General features: G+C 50.0%; 1 protein-coding gene across 10 annotated transcripts in view; it reads left to right on the top strand.

The window, feature by feature from the left end:
* PCBP3 (poly(rC) binding protein 3) overlaps positions 1-22,198 on the top strand; it is a 272,594-nt gene that overhangs the window by 196,031 nt on the left and 54,365 nt on the right. For 8 of the 10 annotated variants that reach the window (XM_070071737.1, XM_070071743.1, XM_070071742.1 and 5 more), the window contains one exon: positions 2,882-3,016. In XM_070071737.1, the coding sequence (XP_069927838.1) occupies positions 3,007-3,016 (10 nt within the window). In that variant the 5' untranslated portion in view covers positions 2,882-3,006. Of the gene's footprint in view, positions 1-2,881; positions 3,017-13,423; positions 13,497-13,516; positions 13,668-22,198 lie in introns of those variants that run through there. The other 2 variants (XM_070071750.1, XM_070071754.1) reach the window with 2 other exon arrangements.

The following is a 22,198-nucleotide window of genomic DNA, read 5'->3' as shown; positions in this document are numbered from 1 at the left end:
CTGTGCTCTGCAGCCTCAGGGACCCCTCAGCCTCCTCTCCTCCTCTACACTCTCCCTCATTCTGTCCATCCTGTAGGGTCATTTTCCTGGTCAAATCCATCATTGCAGTTCAGTTCATTCAAAGTGTCACATTCACTGTCATGGAGTCGTGCCACAGTATACAGTAAACTAGCTTTGTTTCTCGTCTTTGTCCATCAGTGATGTTTTAGACGATGTGGAGAGATTACATTTAGATATCTGTGTTATTCTATGAAAACCCAGAAATCTACCCTGAAAAGTCAGCTGTTTCTCACTTCTGGTGTTGCTGTAATGTAAGTCTAATGCCTTTGAGGATACTTGGTTTAGGACTGGTGATCAGAGTGTAGTATCTGAAAGGTTTTATGATCTTGAGATGGAACTGCTTTTCGTCTGTTCCTACTGAGTATTGACTGGGTCCTTTCAATGTGGGCACATCGTGTATTATATTTCCAGTCGTTCATTCTTCTCTGATTTCTCTGTACTCTACTTAAAGAGCCTGTGTTATTCAGATGTTGCACCTCTGATGAATTCTCTGACTTTCTGTCCTTACCTCTCTTATTTCTACTTCCTTCTCCTTTTGTTTTTTTTTTTTTTTCTGGGAGATTATCTCAGCTCATCTCTATGCTTTCAGTTCACCTTTGTTTCTGTAATTTCTGCTATCTATGTTTAAACTCCGAGAGCTCTTTATTTTTCACTTCGGTTCCTGACTCCCTGCTCTTGCTTTATGAGTATACAGGTCCTATTCATCTTAGAGGTGTTGTAATGTTCTACTGCCCCTGCACTCTCTTACTGAATGTCTATTTTCTGGTTTTTTGTGGGAGCCCTGCCCTTCATACTGGAGGGTTACTTGATGAGGCCTTTCCCCTGTAGGCTGCCCTGCAGGCTGTCAGCAGGGGTCTGGCTGCTTAACTCTGGGATTAGTTAGTGACAGAAGCTACAGGTTCCTTGTCTTGGCCACATACACTGTTGACAGATGAATTCTCAGTTCTGATTTGAGAGTTATCCTGGCTGCTAAAATCTTGAGAAGCTCTTGGGAGAAGGGGACAGCGGTGCCATGATTTCGTTTGTTCTCTTACATGTAATCCCCTACTTTAATAATAGCATTTCTCTACTTGAGTCCCAGTTGTGACCATAGAATCCATCTCCTAAATAGCGCCCCCCCCCCCCCCCCCCCAGAGAGAAAGCCTCCCGTCTTTCCTGGGATCAAAAAGTACTCAACCCGAGAGGCCTGTAGCACTGCCAGGGCCGGGGTGCTTCCTTATGAAGAATTCCAGCAACTGCTCTTGTTTTCGCCACTTACCTCTCCAGCTTGCCTCTGGAACCCCTGGGACCAAGAGGTCGTCTCTGGGCGTCCTCATGAGTCTTCTGCTTTTAGGCATCATCTTCAGCCTTCCATGCCACTGACCACCCACCCATCTATGCCCTGTCCAGCACCAAGTGGCCACTCTTCTCACTGCTCTCTCTTCTCCTGGCGTCCTAGTCAGCTTGTGGGTTTATGCCTTACTGTTTTGTTAAGACCGTTTTAATGCAGTTTTTGGAGGATGGTGTTAATTCTGTAATGCTTAATGCGAGTGCTCCTCCATTGCTTTCTTTTCTGGTTTTTTATCTTTTGAACATTTATTGCCTTTAAAAAATTGAGATATAATTTACATGCCATAAAATGCGCTTTTTTGGAGTATGCATGCCAGTGGTTTCTGAAATATCCACACCCTCAAGCCCTGCACTGCTTGTGAACGGCTGCCTTCCCAAGGTGCCTCTGAACCAAAGCAGGATGTTTTTACTCAGCATTGTCCTCCCAGTGTTTCTCATTTATTTCCTTTTGTTTCATTCCATCTTTGTACTATTGGATCAGGCATGTGAGCTTGAAACAACTCCAGCTAGTGTTATTGTTTGTGGTCTAGCAGTTGACTTGGAAGAGCTCAGACATTTGACACAAGTTTCTAACTGTTTCTGGTGCCGTGGTCTCACAATTCCAGACTTGGATGCTTTCGGGAATAAGCCTGCTAAGTTGCCACGTTAGCGTGTGTGGAGGTCATGAATTTGTACCCCTGGAGCAGCGTCAAGACACGGCAGAGAGGAGGTGTTGTGGAAAATGGGTTCTTTTGACTGGAGACCACATTTCTAGCACTTGTACCAAACCTGAGGTCAAAAAGTAGAAAGTTAAACTGAGAAGAAAGGTGCGTCCGGAAAAGCAGAGTGTGCACAGGGCAGCTGGTGAGGGACAAGCGTGTTGTCTGGGAGCGCAGTGGGCTCTTGCTCAGTGTCTGGACGTTAGTGTAGCAGTCAGTAAATGCTGCATCAGCTGAAGGTGGTAAGAGGAAAGTCTATACAATCTGACCAGAAAAACTCCTTTTGGACTTCTCCTTTGTGGAAGGGAAGGCTGCCCGTGTGTGGAGCTACAGTGTTCCCAGACAAGCTCTTGCTGGCATCATTTCTTCATGTCTCACACTGTGCCTTACACTCAAATGCCTTTTTTTTTTTTTAAATAAAGATTTGTTTGTTTGAAACTCACGGAGACAGAGAGTGCAGTGAAGAAAGAGAGATCTTCCATGCATTGGTTCACTCTCCCAAGTGGCCCCCATGGAACCCAGAACTCCATCCAGGGACCTAAGTACTTGGGTTATCATCGACTGCTTTGGCAGGGCTCCTGATGGGAAGCAGAGTGACCAGGACTGAACGATGCCCTAATACGGGATACTGGTGCCCCAAGCAGTAGCCCTGCCGGCTGTGCCGTGATGCCAGCCCCCATTTTAATACCTAAGAAGTACTACTCTGCTGGATGTAAAAAGCAGTTTAGCTGAGGCTTGGTCCTCATGGACAAGGCCGTGTGTAACCTCATAGAGCCTGTGTGTTTGTGTTTTAGGTAGGTGGGCTCCAAGAAAGAAGGCCAGCCCTTTGTGAGTCCCGAGTCTGCTTGTGACGCTCTGAGTGACACTGAATCTGAACACTTGCCGTCCATGGGTCTGCTCTGAACCTTGGATCCTGCTTATGGGGGAAGGTGAGTCCCAGTAAGATGTCTTTTGTTTGCTTTTGTACCATGAGCGTATGTGACAAAGTCAGACTCAACCATGAGTGACATACATGTAAAGAGGAGCAAAACTACCTTTTACCCTGCTTCCCTCCAAGATGTGCCCTGAAGGTTATCCCGTGTACAGTCTGGAGAAAACCAGGAATTCCTGTTTGCAGTAGCTGGGGCCTGGCTAGGGCCCACTTCCTGCTGAAGCACTGCCTTGGAGAACTGAGGGGAGCAAGGGGAAGCACTGGCTTCAGGAAGGAAGAGCCAGCTGCTGGGAGCGTGTTTAGGAGGAGTGGGCTGTGAGAGGCTGGCCAGGGCAGCAGCAGGAGTGGGGGTGTGCTGTGTGCTCTGACACCCTGCAGACTTCAGTATGGCTGGCACTGCTGCCACCAAGGGCTAGCTCTGTAACTTACCTGCAAGAAAAGTTGGGTGAGTGAACAGCTATATTTGGGGATTTTTCCCCACTGCGAAAACTAGGCCAACAAAAAACAAGCTGGAATATCAGTGTCTTAATATAATGGGTAAGTTTGTGTTAGGTTTATTTTGAACCCTAAATGTTAACTCTTCAAGCATCCAGAGAATTTTTACAAAACCAGAGTGTGTGTCTGTCTCAGGAGAGTCTGACAATGTGTCATGTGAGGTGTGTTTTCCATCCTACATTATATTAGCTTCCACCAGAAAATTAATGATAAAAGAATAGCTTATATAAATAATGTTATAAAAATCTCTTGTGTTACAAATAAAATTAAGAGAACTTAAGGACTTAGAGTTGAGTGATTATGAAGCAGAAGATCACTGCCCAGGTACTTGAGCCCCTGAGACCCATGTGGGAGATCCGGATGGAGTTCCTGGCTCCTGGCTTCAGCTTGGCCCAGCCCTGGCTGTTGCAGTCATTTGGGGAGTGAACCAGCAGATAAAAGATTGATCTCTCTCTGTCTATCTGTCTCTCTCTCTCTCATGTGCTACCTTTCAAATAAATAAACCATTTTTTAAAAAAGAAAAAAATTAACATGAAGCAGTATATATCTAAATGAAGTGACCCAGCTGAATCAGTGCTGAGAAGGACGTTAAGAAACCTGAAAAATTAAAAATGCCAAGGTAAGCCAAGTCAAGAAGTTGAAAAAGGAGCAATGGAGCAAACCCAAGGAACCAGTAAGGTAGGAAATAATAAAGGAACGGGCAGAAGTCAGAAATAGAGAATGCAGAAAAAAGAAGAAGATTCACAAGGCTTGTCTTGTTCTGGTAAGATTCAACATGCCTTTCATAGGATTGACCAGTGAAAAGGAGAGACGATGCTAGTGACAGGGGAACAAAGACTAAGAAGAGATAACTGCAGATACAAGAGAAGAAAAACTAGAATACTGTGAATAACTATATGTTAACACATTTGACAACTTATTTGAAACTGATAACCTACTAGGAAAATATGAGTCCAAAATAGAAATAGATATTGAGAATTTGAGTAGGCTGATAAATATTAAAGGAATTTAAATGAAAGTCAAAAATTCCCATTCAGAAAACGTTCTCACACATAGTTTTCTGGGTGAATTGCACTCAACTTTAAGGAACACTCAATTTCTAGCTTAGACAGTTTGGCTGCCAACATGGCATGTGATACAGAGGTAATCCTGACTGCAGTGTTACACAAGTTTAATAATGCAGAAGAAAGAACAGGTCCATTTTGTTAGAGACTGTACTTGAAAATTCAATATAAAACATTAATGCATTAAACTTAGAGGTACATTTAAGACTATTCTGAATTAAAGCATTGTGATTTAATAGTTTATCTTAAGACTTCAAGGCTGGTTCAACAGAATTTGTATCAGTGCAAATGACTACTTTATCGATTACTGGAGAAAAATAGCATAGTCCACTGAGTCAACACAGAATGCATGGGGAAGCGTAATACCTGTTAATGGCAAGAGCTCTTAAAGCAGAACTAGAAAAACAATCTCCCAAAGTTGCTGAAGATCGTAGGAAAATCCCTCAAGCATTATACCTGGTGTAGAAGATTAAGAGCAAAACCAGGGTGATGGCTTTGGTTTTGTCTAGCACTAGATGTCTTTGCCATTGCACAGGGAATATTAAAGAGAAGAGAGAAAAGATCTAAAAACAGGAAATGAAACTGTTGTTATTTACAGGAAATGTGATAATCTATTCTAGAAAGCTAAGAGAATCCAAACTTACTAGAACAGATGAAATATTAATGAAGTATTGGGGATATAAGATCATGTCTCAAATGAGCAACTCTCTCCTGTGCTATCAGTAACCAAAGTATTCTTTGAAGAGACCAGACATTAACAGCACAGAAACCTGTAAAATGCCCTGAAGTTAGCCTATGTCAGAGTGCATAAGAATACAATGCTAAGACTCAGTACTCAAAAGACAATATGATTAAAAGGGAGAATGAGTTCATGCTTAATTAAGAATATGTTCATAATTATAAATCTGTCATTTCTCTTCACTCAATTGATAAAAACCATGTGATTTCAAATCAGGACCCAGGTCAGTTTTGAAGAACTCAGTAAATCTTTAAAATTCACCAGAGTCTAACGGTTTTGAAGACTCAGGGTGTCAACACCAAGGAGAGGAGGAAGGCTAAAAAGGCCTGACTTTCTGGAAGGCAAAAAGTTCTACAAAGTCAGTTACAAAAACTGAGTTACTTGCATAAAATTGAACAAAGAGTGAACCATAGACAGATCAAAGGCTTAAATATGAAAGTTTAAAAAATTAAGTTAATAGACAAATATATGTGAGAAAATACTATTAGGTAAGTCAGAAAAGCAATTCTGAAATGAAATGTCTAAGACAAAAAATCATAACTTGCATTGTACCAAATTAAAAATTTCAAAGGAGAATGAAAAATGAGAGAAAGGAGATGATATTTGCAAAATCCATTAAGCATCAGTGTCTAGATCATGTATAGAATTCCTCTAAATAATCCAGAAAGTATGCAGTGGCGGGCAGGATGACAGCCCCCAGAGACGCCCATGTCCTTAATGTTGGAGCCTGAGAATACGTCCCTGGCCCAGCACGGTGTGTGATGGCTGTGGAGGGCATTAAGTCACTCACCTGCTTGACTTCTCAGTGGGATGATCAGGTGGGCCCTCGGTAATCCCAGCGTTCTGTGAATGTGGAGGAGGCGGGCAGACGGTCAGCCAGGAAGGGACTTGAGATGTTAAACCGCTGCCTTTGGAAGTGGAGGGAAGGGCCAAGAGGCAGGGAATGTGGGGGCTTCTACATCCTGAAACAGATGAGGAAAAAGACTCCACAGCCTTCAGAGGGAATGGAGCCCAGCAAGACCTGTTCCAGACCTCCGACCTCTGGAATCACAGTGTTTTAAGTCACTGAATTTGTGATATTTATAACATCAGCAATGAGAGACTAATACACTAACGTTTATAGGAAAATGGGCAAAGGATTTGCAAAACAGTTTACAAAGGGGAAATAGAAAAGGCTGACAGAGAGATTTCAAACTCATTCCTAGTCAGGAATGCAAAACGAAATGAAGTTAGACCACTTTATACTGATTAAACTGCAGAAATCCGAAAGCTGGATTTGTGCCAAGTGTTGATGGGAGGGTGCAGGGTTGGAAACCCGCTGGCTCCTGCCCGAGGGATGTAGAAGAGGCCCTTTCCAGAGACGGAATGAAGGGGTCAGTGGGTGTCCGCTCTGTCTTGCATCTCTATAGTTACAAATCCCCACAGGGCCATCTGGCAGATATACACAGGACTCCTTGCTGTGTCCTACATGGGACAGTATCAGGTGAGCTGCGTCCATTCCTGGCAGAGTGAGAACATCACATGTGGTGGGAGTAGGCCATGGACATCATGCACACAAGGAGGCACAGTGCTAACTTAAAACTCCAAGATGCTAAACTATTCTACTTATATTAGTCACAACACATGCATAGAAAACAAAATACATGTGTATTTTGCAAGAACATGTAATGATAAAAGCTGTACACTTAATTCTGGCTTTCTGTTGGGTGGCAGTGGCAGGTGGTAGTACCCTGAATTGGTGAGAGAATGAAAAGAACTCAACTTAGTGCCAGAGGCCTTGCAGGAAGCTGTGATGTTGTGGGCTGGCTGTGTCACCCAAGCGTCTCCATCCACCACGCATGCGTTAGGAAGAAGAAACTCTTTTAAAAGTAAAAATGAGAAGACAAACAGAAAGCATCCAGTCTGGACCCTTGTTTACAGCTCCATGTGAGAACTAGAGTGTGAACTTAACAGGACAGTTTCACGGCCTGTCCTGCGTGTGTGCAAACAGCCACAGGTTCTATCTGTGCTCTCACACAAAATGGTCTCGAAGAACTTGTGCATTCTTCACTTCCATTTATTATGGTGTGGTAAAGTATACATACACAGCATAATTTACCATCTTAGCCATTTTTAAGTGCACAATTCAGTAGCATTAAGTACATTCACATTGCTATCTAATCATCACCACCATACATTCCCAACATATTTTTCATCCTAACAAACAAAAACTCTGCCCTCATCAAACTCCCCATTCATCCTCCTCCAAGTCTCTGGCATCACCATTCTACCACTATCTGTCTATGAGTTTGACTACGCTAGGTACCTTATAGAGGTGAATTCATACACCGGTTGTCTTTTGTGGTCACTTATTCCCTTAGCTGCCTTCAAGGTCTGTCCCTGTGGTAGCGGGTCTGTCATTTCCCTGTGGAATACTCTTCTGTGCATGTATGCACACACTTTGTTCGTTTGTCTTTTCATCTGTCTTAGCTATTGTGACTCATGCTGTTAACATTGGTGTATAAGCAGCTCTTTGAGGCCTTGCTCTCAATTTTGGGGGTATATACCCAAAAGTAGAATTGATGATCATAAGGTCTATTTTAATTTTTTGACGAATCACTGTATCATTTTGCATTCCTACCAACAGTGCATAAGGATTCCAATTTTCCACCCCCTTATCAACAGTTGGGTGTTTTTGTGATCATTGCCATCCTAATTGCTGTGAGGCAGTGCCTCAGTGAGGCTTTGATTTACATTTACCTGAAGATGACAGCTTTCATGTGCTGATGGACGTTTCTCTATCTTTGGAGAAGTGGCTACCCCAGACATTTACCCGTCTTTGAATTGAGTTGTGTCTTGTTGTTGTTGCTATGTAGGGGTTCCTGATATGGCCTGTACAAACCCTTTATGCAGTGTATTATTTGCGGATATTTTCTCTCATTCCTCCTGCTGATTGTGTCTTCTGGCATTTATAATTTTACATGATGTACAGGCATTTATAATTTTACATGATGGACAGGCACTTGATAATTTTACATGACCTAATGTCGCTCATGCTGCTAGTATCATCTCCCAGAACTGATTGCACAAACCACAGCTGTGAAGTTTCATTCCGTTTTCTTCTAGCAGTTTTATGGTTCTAGGGCTTGTGTTCAGGTCTTTGGTCCAGTTGGAGTCAGTTCTAAATGTGATGCTAAGTGAAGGCCCAGCTTCCTTCCTTGCCTGTGGATTCTCAGTTTGTCCAGCACATCTGCTGAAAAGGCTGACTGAATGGTCCTGACCCCTTGTCGGGAGTCATGTGACCACGTGTCCCAGGGTTGTGTCAAGGCTTCTGCCCGACAGGCCATAAGCTGTCTTTGTGCCAGTGTCACGCTGTGTTCTTGCAGTGAGCTCTGGAGCTAGGAAGTGTGAGTTCTCCAGTTTGACTCTTCTGTCTCAGAGTCCCCATCCCAAGACCTAGTGGGCTGCTCCCCAGGAACTGCAGGGACGTGTCCCACCTTCATCCAGCCTTTGCCCCGAGTCCCTTCCTCAGGGAGGCTTTCCTGCAGGGCCCTGCCTGAAATCCAAACCCAGCTCCAGCCACCCTACCATCTCTGATCATAAAGCTGTTCATTTCCTGTGTGTGCCATTGGCCACCAGAAGCCAAGGAACACGTGCTGCTGTGTGCAGTGCCCTTGTCTGGGCCCAGCTGCATCAGCAGATCTCTGGCCCGTGAGTCATGGGGGCAAAGCAGGCAGGGCTCATGGGGAGTGTGCTGCATCTGATGGGATCCCTGCACCACTCCAAGATGACCACCTGCCACGCTCTCCCCACCTCCCCGTCCCAGCTCTGGGTGTCCTTTCTCACCCTACTGGAGAAACCTCCTAGTGGTGGCCAGACTGCAATGCCTGGTCTCTGAGGACATCCCCCTGCACTGCTGAGTGTGTTGCTGTCCCCTGTGTAATGAGTGGGTACTAAGGAGCAGTGTGACAGCGCACAAGAACAGCAGCAGCTCCTTCAGCACAGGAACCCAGACTGTAGGCCACAGGCAGTGACCAGTGGCCTGGGCACCTCCTTTGAGAAGCCACCCACTGACCCACAGCAAAATGTAGCCTTCCCCTATAACTTGTGGGCATTTGGGAAGAGTGTGGGCTCCCAGAGTGCCTGGCAGTATGAGGGCCACCACAGCCAGGCTGAGCCCCTGAAGGTGCCTCCAAGGACATTTGACCTCAGGATGGCCAAGTCTAGCCCTACCAAACCAGGAGCAGGGGGCACTGTAGGCACATAGCCAGCAAGGACTCGCCACCAGATCCAGTCTTCTCTCCTGGTCTACTGCTGTCCCCTCGAGCTGCTGGAAGACGAGACCAGAATGGGGAGCGCACCTGTGCTGGCCAGGGGACCGCAGCTGTTCTCCTGCCTGCTACTCCAGAGAACCAGCAGTCTGTCAGTGCCCCGTGTGCCCTGCTGGCTCAGAGAAGAGCGACCAAACAGCTGCACTCACGTACACTGCCTATACTGGAGGTTTAAAATCAATTTCTGATTAGATTCATAAGCTCGTTACATTAAAATTTACATATTGCAAGGACTGAATTGAGTAATATCAGTTAAGGTTATACAGTTCTCTGCAATGTTTTCATTCTCAGTTCTTGCTATTTGTATTTATTAAACATGGATTTTGTGGTTGCTGTTCACATGGCCTTTTATCCCTGTTCTATCGAAGTGGCTCAGACGTCAAAGGGACTAGGGCCTGATAAAGTGGCTGATTTCAGGGTCAGGGCAGGAAAAGCACAGCTGAGCCTGGATTGCTTGACAATGAGGAGGGAAGTGCTTAAAAAGCATAACCCCCAACAGCCTGAACCTCAGAACCTGACAAGATGGGGCATGTAGAAGGGACACAGAGGCCCCCAGAAAGAGATCTGCAGGGCCACAGCCGCACACGCGTTGCAGAAGGGACAGCCTTTCCATGCAAAGAGCTCAGACCCCCATGCAACTGCCGCTCCCTCCGCTGACGGGACCTGGCCACCGTCGTCCAAGAAGCAGAAGTGGGAAAGGAAAATAGGTAGCAGTAGTGGACAGTCATGTTGTGCTTGCCTTCCCGGCTCCTGGACGCCCCTCCCTCAGTCTTTCCCCTACTTCCTGCTTGTGTCCCTGGCTGCTGGATGCCCCCCCAGTCTCTTACCCATGTCCTGCTGTGTCCCCGGCTCCTGGACACCCCCCCAGTCTCTCACCCATGTCCTGCTGTGTCCCCGGCTCCTGGACGCCCCCCCACCCAGTCTCTCACCCATGTCCTGCTTGTGTCCCCAGCTCCTGGACACCCCCCCCCAAGTCTCTCACCCATGTCCTGCTGTGTCCCCGGCTCCTGGACGCCCCCCACCCAGTCTCTCACCCATGTCCTGCTGTGTCCCCGGCTCCTGGACGCCCCCCACCCAGTCTCTCACCCATGTCCTGCTGTGTTCCCAGCTCCTGGACACCCCCCGAGTCTCTCACCCATGTCCTGCTGTGTCCCCGGCTCCTGGACGCCCCCCCACCCAGTCTCTTACTGATAGACCACTCCAGCGTGGCCGTCTTTGTGGGCCCCCACCCTTGGGTTCCTCCTCCACAGCTCGCCTGCGACCCTGGGGTCAGTCGCATTTGCTTTCTCTCTTTGTTGCCACCTCAAGGATTCTCCACCTCTGCTCCTGCATCACTGGGTCCTTCCCTCTCCCCACCGCAGGTACACAGGTCGGAGGTCCACGTTTCTCCTACGTCCGACTCTCCCTGGTGACGGGGGCTCAGTTACTCATCCTCGCTATTTCCACTTGCTTGCCTTCCACGCCCCCCAGACCCAAAGATCAGCGTCCAGTTTTCCTCTGGGGGCCTGGTGTGAAGGAGCATGGCCCTCAATGGCCCTGGACTTGGTGACAGTGAGAAGCGTGGGTAGCTCCATGCTGCTGCTCTGCACCCGTAACAGGAAGACACCATGTGAGGAGTCAGTAGACAGGCCCCTCCTCTCCCTTTCTGGCCTCTGACCGTTGAACTCAGGGCATCCAGACTGACCCATGGCAGAGTCCCGGGGTGGATCGGAATGGACAGCTGCTGGCTGGGCTGACTTGTCTCTGCAAAGACATCTATGAGTCTTGCAGAAATGGTATGTATTTGTGAGGAAATAAGAGAGGGACAAAAAGAGGCCCACCCACAGATAGCGCCTTAGTCCGTTCCTGCTGCTACAGCGCAGTACCTGAGGCTGGTGAGTTATAAACTGCATGAACTCACTGCTCGCAGTACGATCAGGGCGCAGCAGCGGGGTGTCGTGAGGGCCTGGTCTCTGCCTCCAAGGGGTGCCGTGACACTACGTCGTCCAGAGGGGAGGGACCTGTTCCTCACTGGAGGAGGGAACAGAGGGCAGCAAAGGTCTTGCTGGTTCCCTGAGCCTTTTCTGTGGCTCTGGTCTACTCCCGCGGCAGAGCTCTCAGGACTTCTCAGTCCTGAAGGCCACGTCTCCTGACACCCTCACGCCGGGTCCTGGGTTTCAGCGCAGGGTTCAGACCACAGTAGCTACTCTCTCAGCTGCAGGTGGCTGCACTCGGACTCCTGTGTGTCGACTGGCATTGCTGGGGGAGCCTGGTCACTGCCATGTAGACTGGGTGCAGAGACAGGAAAATGTTTAGGGGCCAGCACTGTGCACAGTGGGTGAAGCCACCTGCATGCTGGCATCCCATGTGGGCCCCAGTTCAAGTCCTGGCTGCTACACTTCCAATCCAGCTCCCTGCTAATGCACCTGGGAAAGCAGTGGAGGATGGTCCAAGTCCTTGGGCTCCTGCACCCATGTAGAAGACCAAGAAGAAGCTCCTGGCTCCTGGCTTCAGTCTGGCCCAGCCCTGGCCATTGAGGCCATTTGGGGAAGTGAACCAGCAGATGGAAGATCTCTGTCTCTTCTCTCTCTCTCTCTGTAACTCTGACTTTCAAATAAATAAATAAAAATATTTTAAAAGAAAAAATATTTGGTAAATAATGCCAGGTAGGAATAAAGCAGGACCAGCATGGGTGATTTGGTATAATCACACAGCTGTTACACAGAAGTCTGGATTGTAGACTTCAGAATACACACATCGCTGAAGGAAGGCCTTCTGGGTGGTGACTGGCTGTAAGCTACTTTGGCACATCTACTACATGTCCTGTTTTCCTATAGTGAACAGTACTTGAGCTGTTTTAATTTTTTCTGTAACAAGCGGATTGCATGTGACTGATTTGTGAGAGCTGCAGGACCATGTTATGTTCTCTCTGTGTGCCTGGGCTGCTGTCAGGAGCCAGCAGTGCATTCTGTGAGCCCTTACCAGAACCAGCCCGTGGCGCCCGCATGGAACACACCTCCCTTCACAGCCACAGCCCTTCTCTGCCTCCATGTGCGGCCATCACCATGTGTGGGTGTCTCCATTGTTATCTCATTGGACTCTGTGTGAGGGCTGCAGGGTGACTTTCACTGCGTGGTGGGCCAGTGTGCGACCTCCCCTCCTCACGGGGTCCTGGCCAGGTCCTTTGTCTGCCACCCAGATCCTGCCCCACCGCAGGACAGCTCCCCAGGATGCTGCGTGCTTCTCTATTTCTGGGCATACGTGGGGGCCTTAGACCTAGACCCGGTTACGGTGAAGAAGCAATTGAGAGAGGAGAGAATTTCTGGTCTGTGTTGTTTCAGCTAAGCTTGTCTAAGCAAGGGTGGCCTCACCCTCAGTTCCGTGAAGACCTGCAAATGCGTCGCCAGCCAAGCCCATGGCCAACCCGCTGTCCGTGGGCAGGACCTGCCTCGTGCTGACGTCGGTAACAGCACAGCCGGCTCCGGTCCTGGAAGCTGCATTCGGATTCATGCGGGGCAGCGAGGCTTCGCCCCGCCCGCCCCATCCCCTCGCAGGGCTTGTAGCTGTGGTGTGTCCTTCAGGCACGCTTGCTTCCGCGGGCGCCCTTTGGGGGAAGGAGACATTGAAATGACAGTGCTGGAGCGCTGGGTGCACCCTGCAAGGGCATGAGGGGAGCTGGGCGAAAAGTAGGTCACATGTGCTTGGTCCCATGTCACGCGGCTTCCAACCCCAGGCCAATGGGATGGGTGGCCTCCTTTGGTTGAGAACAAAACGTCACTCTAATTTCTCTCCCTTAGCATTTCATCTTCTCTAAACAGGCGTCGTGGCCATCTGTCCGATACCCACATCAGCCCGATCCTGCCCGACCTCCCCGAGCTGCTTTGTTCTGAGGTAAGGGGATTCGGAGGGCCGTGGGTGAGCTGGTCAGCAGAGGAGGCAGCTGGCCGGGACTGGCTGCAGGGAAACAGACGGAGCCTGGGAGCGGAGCCCCGGGTGTGCGGGGCAGAGTTAGCGCCTGTGCAGGGTATCGAGGAAAAGTGCAAGAGGAACCGCCGTGGATAGGCAAGTACCCCTCCCCAGATGCAGACTGGAAGCTGCTGTGTCTGCGGTGGTCTGGACACTGAGGTGCCGACGTGCACGCTCGGTCCTCTGTTGTGGTAATGTGGTTCCCAGTCTTGACCTTCTGTCCGATGGAATGTTCTTGTTTGTGGAAAGACAAGCGTGCAATTTTATGGTGTTTGTCAGTCAGAGGCATTGGGTAAGATGTGGGCTGTAGTTCCCACGCGTGGGCATTCTGCTCACCTTCATGGCACAGTTCATCCCTGCCTTTGCTGGAGGATGCTGACCTCTGCAGTGAGCAGGTAAGCCCCCGGCTTCCAGCAGCACGAAGCCCTGTAAGATGCAAGCAGCAAGCCAGAGTGTGAACTCGCGGAGAGCACGCACTGCGGGAGCCTCACACTTACACTGAGAAATAACAGAAATCTCCCATCCCTGGGAAGGCACGGGCGTGAGTGTCGGATAGTCTCAGGGAAATTGAGGTGGATTTTGCAGCTTAGAAATAGCAACAAAATTTCTTTAGTTGTTTGTCCTGTAAATGAACCGAGTGTTCTTTGTTCAGGACCCTTCTGATGATCGTGTTTTGGCGAAGTAAGGAGCCATTTGCCTGTCAGCGTCGCATCTGCTCCTTGGTGCCCTGTTGCCTGCTTATGTGTATCTGTATTTGCTTGGGAACAATTTTTATAGGAAGGTTTTCTAGAACCAAAGTCAGAATGGAGTTTTGTTTGAGTTCTATCAGGAAAAGCGCTTTTGCCTTTCAGAGATAAAGTATTTAACATTTACGTTTCAACTGGCTCTCCAGAGAATATCCATGGACAAGTTCACAGAAGTGAATGCTCGAGGTTGGAGGTTACCTCCATGTCACGGACTCGCACGTGTACCTTTGGCAGAACCTTTGTTCTCCAGGCACACAGCGCCCTGTGACGCTCTCGGCTTGGGCTGCCCAGTTCCCACCAGCCGCAGCCTGTGAGTGATTCGCACAGTGCTTCTGAAGGTCTGCTTCTTAACCGACTCCCGTCTTGAGGAAAGGAAATTCTTCTGTTATTCCGTTAAGATTGAATGCTTTCATATTGTTGTTATTTATGCTTAGAGAAAATCCCACGTATGTTGCCGTGGGTTTCGGAACAATCCATTTTCCCACCTAACGTGCATCCCCACAGCACGGTGCAGCCTGCCTGCTTGGTCACCTCGCCTGGCAGCAGGGAGGAGGCTGCGCTTGCGCTGGCTGTGTGTGTTCCTTTCAGCAGATTCTGGGGTCACAGCCCACCCTCAGCCCAGTTACTGCCCTTGTAGGACACACGAGTGCAGCTTTCTCTCAAGGCAAAGCCGCACGCAGGCCAGGCCATGGTTGTGTCTACAGGAGACAGTGCTGTTCCCCAGAGATACCATAAATGTACAGGGCAGCAGCAGCAAGACTGTGTCCCCTTGCATCTCTGAGCAGCAGAACATGCTGACCAGGCCCGGGAGCCGGGCTGGAGCGCTTGTCTCTTCCCCAGGCCCCAAGGCAGCCATTCCCCTGCATTCTTCCCTCTCTGCTTTGGGCCTTGATTTGTCTGAGAACTGAAGGACCACCGGTGTCATTAGACCTGAGTGTGCCTTCTGCAAGTCCCTCCTACCCTACACCTTGGGCACTCATCAGTGGTGTGCGTTAGAGGTTGTGGACCCTGCTCAGAGCAGCCCTAAGCCCTGATAAAGCCCTGTGGCACCATGTGGAGAGGCCTCAGGACAATGCGGGCTCGTGAGCTCCCCACAGCCAGAGCCATCTGAAAAGACACCTGCACTCCCACATGGGCACTCAGGACCAACGGGTCTGGGGCACTCCAAGTGTAGACAGAGCCATCTGAGGGCAGAATCGGGGGCTTAGCTTGACCCACTGGATGCTGCAGGTCAGCTGGAGGGGAAGTGAGCTTCCTTTTCTCTAAGCATTGGCTGCATTACTTTAATGAAGTAGTACAAGTCAGTGGTTCCCTGGACCACCACTCTCACATTCACCTGGGGATTTCTGGAGATGCAAATTCCCACTCCCCTCCCCCGCTAGACACATTGAGTCAGAAAGCCTATGGAGGGGCCCATGGTCTGGGATTTGACACTGACATCAATTGAGGACCTGGGGCAGATGTCATGGGGTAACAGTTCAGGTATGTGGTCATGGGGGGCTCCTGCTGGGCTAGGCATGAGATCCCATGGGCCATCGCTAGAGTAGGCCTCCCTACCTGTGCCGGGAGAGTGTGTGTGCTGTCTGCTGACCCAGCAGGTGGGATACGAGCAGACACACTGGGGCGGACAGGTTTCCGTCCCACGTATTCCATGCTGCGTTTAGCCCTGTGTGCTGCAGGACGGGGCCTGCTCAGCCTGTGCCTTTGCCCGTCTGCCCCCCTGCTGGGACGGCCAGAGACAAAGGGGCCCTGAGGAAAGCATGGTCCCGCTCACCGGTTCTCAGGGCAGGCGGCTGGGCAGGAGAGACAGGGCCATGTGATGGGGGGTCAGGAGGAAAGAAGGGACTGCAGCAGCCACCTGGCTGGGGCAGAGTCCAGGGCAGGAAGGAGGGACGGCCAAGGGGAGCTGAGGACCCCGCCTCCCTGCCTGTCATGAAGTGGCAGCCCCTGCCTCCTCTCCCCTGCGCGGATGCTAGCAGCCTCCCTTCCCCTCTGCCCTGCCCCCACTTCACCTTCCTGTTCTGCTTGCTCCCCCACACCAGGAGGGGGGGACAATCATTAAAAATCAGTGAAAAATGCATAGGAGGAGGGGAAGGAAATCTGTATAGACAGACGGTACCCTTGAGCAAGAACCGTTAAAACACTGGGCAGGCTCGCTTTCACTTGCTTGCTCGCTCTCGCTCTCTCTCTCTCTCTCTCTCTCTCTGCCTCTCCTCTCTGTGTAACTCTGGCTTTCAAAAAAATAAATAATTTTTTTTAAAAAATTGGGCAGGCATCCAAGTTGAAGAGAACAGACCCGGGGTGCTGGGCTGGTTTTGCTTTGTTTTGTGTAATAATATTTAAATCACTACAAATACAGAGATTTTTCAGTAAGTGGTGTTTGGTCAGTTAGGTATCTAATAAAACCACAGAATTTAGAACTTGACCTCATATGAACTAGACACGTACTTGTGGTGGAGTAATGGACTAAAGGTGTGGAAAATGTGTGTTGATTCTAAAAAATAGATATTTTTGGTGTGGAGGGTGTTCCCAGCCAAGCACACACCCCAGCAGGCCAGGAAACACTGCAGCCAAGGGATGTCAGGCCAGCGCGGTGCACACACTGCCAGTCATAAGACAAGGCAGCCACAGCAGCAACAGCCAACAGTCAGTGTGAGCATAGCAACCCGGGCAGATAAGGGTGCTGTTCCTTCTCTGTAGGTTGATTTCCTTATTTCTTTGTTTGTTTGAAAGAGTCACAGAGAAGGAGAGGCGAGGCACAAAGAGAGCCACTGGTTCACTCCCCAAATGGCCACAAGGGCCAGGACTGGCCAGACCACAGCTAGGAGCCAGGAGCTTCCTCCTGGTGTCCCAGGTGGGTGCAGGGGTGCAAGGATTTGGGCTATCCTCTGTCGCTTTCCCAGGCACATTAGCAGGGAGCTGGATCAAAAGTGGAGCAGCCGAGACTCAAACTGGCACCCGTAGGGGCTGCTGGTGTTTCAGGTGGCGGCTTTACCTGCCACATCAGCACTGGCCCCAAATGTGCAGTTCTTAAGGAACCCAGAATGGGAGTGGGCAATCCAGGAGACACCTGGAGAGCTGACTGGGCAGGTGCGGCCGTGAAGCTTTGTGTGGAAGGCGTTTTAGCCACGTCCACCCGCGGGTTAAGCCCACCCTGACTTGGCAGGTCTTGCTCTAGGGGTCCCTCCAAACCTTCACGTGTGTACAGTAGGGGTTTTCCCTCGGGCTAGCAGGGCTGAGGGCTGGCTGCCGCAGCCCCCGAGTGGGCTGCAATGAAGACAGAAAGTCCTGCTGAGGCGGCAAGGGGCCCTGCTGCTGCCCTCACACAGCAGCTTCTTTCCTCAGCCCCAGCCTGGCAGCCGCTGATGCCATTGGTAGAACAGACCGACCAGGTGCCACCATGCGTGCGCCGTGAAACCCTCCACGGTAGGACAAGTAATCGTAAGAAGGACCCACCCCCTTCCATACAACAGCGAGAATGAGCCTCAGACATGGCACTTTGAGTCAGAGACGCCGGACACAGAGACCTGGCAAAGCCGCAGGAGGTGCGGTGGTGCTAGGCAAGCAGCAGCGGGTACTGGCAATGAGCCAGGGGCGCCAGGCTCTGGGGTGTGGAATGTTCCGTGTCATAAATCAGAGGTCACATGATGGCTGCCTGTGTGAAAATCAAACTTCTACACTTCACCTTTGTGTGTTGTACCGCCTATAGATTATGCCTGTAATTTAAAACCGAAACAGAACACACACAGTGCAGTATTTGTGTGCACTGAAAGGTGGTGTGCCTTTGTGTTTGGAAATGCTGAGGGCCCAGCAACACAGGGAGCCCAGGGCTGCATTGTCCCCTCCTGTGCTGCGTGGTTGCCCATGCCTCTGGGGTCCTGCTTCCTTGCTGCCCATTCCTGGGCGCTGGCCTGAATTCCAGCCGGAGAGTGCAGCGGGCATTTGTGTTGCCTTTTAATTTTGTTATTTTTTTGTTTCAGAAAGGATTCTGCAATTCTTTTAAATGTGTGCATTTGACTTTTAAAGGTTTAGATTCCACGAGCATGAGTGGCATGCGGAGTATGGATGAGTCCACAGCTGGTGAGGTGGGGCAGAAGCACTGGCAGCGGGCACTCCTGCTAGCCTATTCTTGGGGCTGCCTCCTGACCAGGCCCCAAAATCACTCTCACTGTCCCAGATGTGTAGTCCCCCATGACCAGAGACCCTGGTCAGGTGAACTTCAGGGAAGGGGTCAGGGTGGCCATCATCACTTGAGTCAGGATTGCTGCCCCAGGTGTACTGGCAGGGAGCCCTGCAGGGTTGGGGGATCAGCCTGGAACAGCTTGGCCAAAGCCTGTCTTTCAGCTCCACAACCACAGCTGTGCCCCATCTGATGAAGCTGGCGCAGCCCCTCTCTTCTGGCAGAGTTCAGTAGACCCAGCTCAAGGATTCGGACGTTCAGGGCTGGCTTGTTGTATTGGTTATGCTGTGCAGTGTGTCCATAAATCCATGTTTGCATTTCAGGAGGCATAAAGACAGAGGCTGTCTTTGTCACACATATTTGTATCTTTCTCCAACCCATACGCTGTAATTTAAAAAAAAATCGAAATAAATTGAAAGAGGCTGGCGGCTATGAGGTTGGGGATTAACAGGCCATCAGGGGATTAAAGTCGCAGTGATCTTTGGGATTCTGCTGTTGCTGGGGATTAACTCTAATCCGGAGCATCCGGCCAGGGTCAGCACCATCACTGTGGCCACAGTGGTATGAGAACCGTGCCCACCACCCTTCCTCAGTCTCCTCCTGAGTCTGCCAAGCTGGGACTCCACCAGGAGCTTCAGGCCCCCGGGGTCAGCCTTAGCTCCTCTCCTGGGCCCTGTGGACTCCTTGCAGGCGGCTGCGACCTAGGGCATGCTTGTGCAAGGTGCACAGCGTGTGGAGTGGTGGTGCCAGGATGACTGGAGCAGCAGCCTCTAGGACACTGATGGTGTATGTGCACGTGTGTGCTCAGCCCCGGCACCACAGCAGACCCACACCTGCTGCAGACTGGTGTGGGGATTTGGGTGGGTTAGAGGGCAGTGGGCCTGGGGAATTCCTGGCTGACGGATGGCCTGCCCCACATCTGTGCCACCTGCCTCAGCAGTCCTCACCATTGCTTGGATCTTTGTGGATCATTGAACATGTCACCAAGCCCATGGTGACAGCCTCCCACAGGCAGAATTCAAATCAGAGGTGCCAGGTTCAACAGCTGACTCATGGCATTTTTGGCTTTTTAATCAGACTTTTTGTAGCTCTTAGTCACACTTTAAACTTTAATTTTCTAGTCTTTTCTCGCTTCTTATCCTTCTTTTTCTGCTTTTTTTTGTCTAAATTTATTTTTGTTAATTTAATTCTTTGTTCTCTGCTTTTATGTCAGTATTTTCCTTCTCTCTCCCTCCCTCCCTCCCTCCCTTCCTCCCTTCCTTCCTTTCTCTCTCCTTCCTTCCTTCCTTCCTTCCTTCCTTCCTTCCTTCCTTCCTTCCTTCCTTCCTTCCTTCCTTCCTTCCTTCCTTCCTTCCTTCCTTCCTTCCTGAGGTAAGTTAACAGAGGAGAGACAGAGAGAAAGGTCTTCCATCTGCTGGCTCACTCCCCAAATGGCCTTAGTGGCCAGAGGTGGGCAAATCTCAAGTCAGGAGCCAGCAGCTTCATGCGAGTCTCCCATGTGGGTACAAGGGCCCAGGCACTTGGCCATCCTCCACTGCTTCCCCAGACCATAAGAAGAGAGCTGGATCAGAAGGGGAGGAGCTGAGATATGAACCGGCACCCCTATGGGATGCCAGTGCCGCAGGTGGATGCCTAGCCCACTATGTCACAGTGCTGACCCCATCTCTGTATCTTCTTAACCCTTATAGATCTTTTCTATTTTGAACTATTTTTGATATCATGTATTTTCCTTGAATTACTTGTATTTTTATTCCCTTTAAAGTTTTACTCATGTTTACTGTGTTTATCTTTCCTCTTTTATTTCTTTCTTTCATTTGGGAAGATTCTGAAGAGTTTTAGTTAATTTTGCTTATCTTTTTTTAAGAAAGTATTTTGCTTTACTTCTAACAGATGCCATTTGTCAGTGTCCTGAGATAGAAGGGTGCCGCAGGGCCCCAGAGAGTGCGCTCGTGTCAGGCGGGAGGTGCCCCTCGGCCTTGCCTCCGACGTTGCCGGCACAATGCCGTCCACGAGCCCTAAGACTGGGGGTGCGGGTGTGAGGGGTGAAGTCACTGCTCAGGACAAGGTTTCCTGGCACAGTGTGGCATCAGCCAGAGCCCTTTCTTTCTTGACCAGTTGGGTTTTATTTTTACTCCAAAGTCTCCTGGGGCAGGTGTGGCACAGTGGTTCAGCTGCCACTCGGTCACCACAGCCCACGATGGAGTGCCGGTGTGCACCCTGGGAGGCAGCAGGTGGTGGCTCCAGTCTTGGATCCCTGCACACACGTGGAAGACACAGATGGAGTCCACACTCCTGACTTCACCTTGGCCCAGCCCTGGCTGTTGCAGACATTTGACGATTGAACCAACAGATAGGAGATCTCTCTCAGTCTCTGTCACTCTGCCTTCAAATAAATAAAAACAAATAAAACTCTTTAAAAAGTTTTTGTCATATTTAATAAGAGCTCCTTTGCTTTCCGTGCCCGCAGGGCAATGCCCTTTCTTGCTGTTTTTGTTCAAAGTGCCCTCTGAGGTAGGACCGTGGCTCTGTGTGATGGAAGCTGAGTTCAGAGCTCTGCTCACTCTGCCCACCCAGGGCAGTGCAGGAGCAGACCTGCAGCCGTGCTCTGCTTTCATTCTTTAAATTGCCTTTACCTTCCCTAAGCTGTTTCCTTCTGGTCCTGACTGTTTGCTCTTACCTGGGACTGGTCTGTGGGCTGCACACTGCGCACCGCGCACCGTGCCTTTCCAGCCTCTGTGGGAAGAGCCACACCTGCAGCGCTCCCCAGGGCTCCAGTCCTGCTGCCCCTTGCCTGACTGTGTGGCTGTGTCATGTCCCCAGACACCTTGTAGTCCCTTCCTCGCCTGGCACATCATGAACACTCGTGTTTTGTATTAGCATTAATTGTATAATACTGGCTTTGACTTGTATTTATTATATTGACAGAATTGCTGATACTACATTTTCCATCCATTCTGAACATGAACTCTATTGAGATATGGAGTAGTATTTGTCTTCATATATACTGCTGATCTCCTGGTTAAGATTCGATTCAGAATGTTAGAATGAGCCACTGTATTGGGCCTACTGAACTACTTTCCCAGAGATGTGCCCAGTGAAATGCAGGCGAGTGGGGAACAGGTGTTCCAGTGGCTCCCTGTGCTCTCTGGTGGTCTCTGTTGGTTTTTTTGTGGTGTTTTAGCCATGGTGGTGGGTGTGTGGTGCTGTGCACTGTGACTTTAATTGCATTTCCCACTAAGGAGGCCGACTGCCTCTTGATGCATCTGTCGGCCGTGCAGACATTCCTTTCTGGAGGTGCCCGTCAAGGATGTCCCTGCCTCTCTGGGCAGGAGCCCGTGGTTACCTGAGCTGCACACATGTCCCGCTTGGTGGGCCACTCCCTCCCTCCCTCATGGTGTCTAGTGCCAGGACGTGGTCATTCCAGTGGGGCTGGTCACTGCAGCCTGCCTGACAGAGCCTGTGTGTCTAGACCGTCTGCCCTCCTGCACTGCTTCTCATGAGGTGTCCCTGTGACCCGTTTCCATGGAAGGAAAAGTCCCCCTGGAATTGATTTTGAGGAGCCATGGATGCAGGGGCCCATGTGTCACTGCTCCCACCTGCTGGCCCGGTGGGCCTGGCAGTGTCATGGAGGAGACCATCCTGTGCTCCTCCACGTGGCTGCCTTTCCACCGAATTCCGCGGCTCCGCTCTGCTGTCCTCGC

The sequence above is a fragment of the Oryctolagus cuniculus genome, chromosome 4 (assembly GCF_964237555.1).
Source record: "Oryctolagus cuniculus chromosome 4, mOryCun1.1, whole genome shotgun sequence".
Classification (NCBI taxonomy): domain Eukaryota; kingdom Metazoa; phylum Chordata; class Mammalia; order Lagomorpha; family Leporidae; genus Oryctolagus; species Oryctolagus cuniculus.
This window is presented reverse-complemented; position numbering and strand designations above follow the sequence as displayed.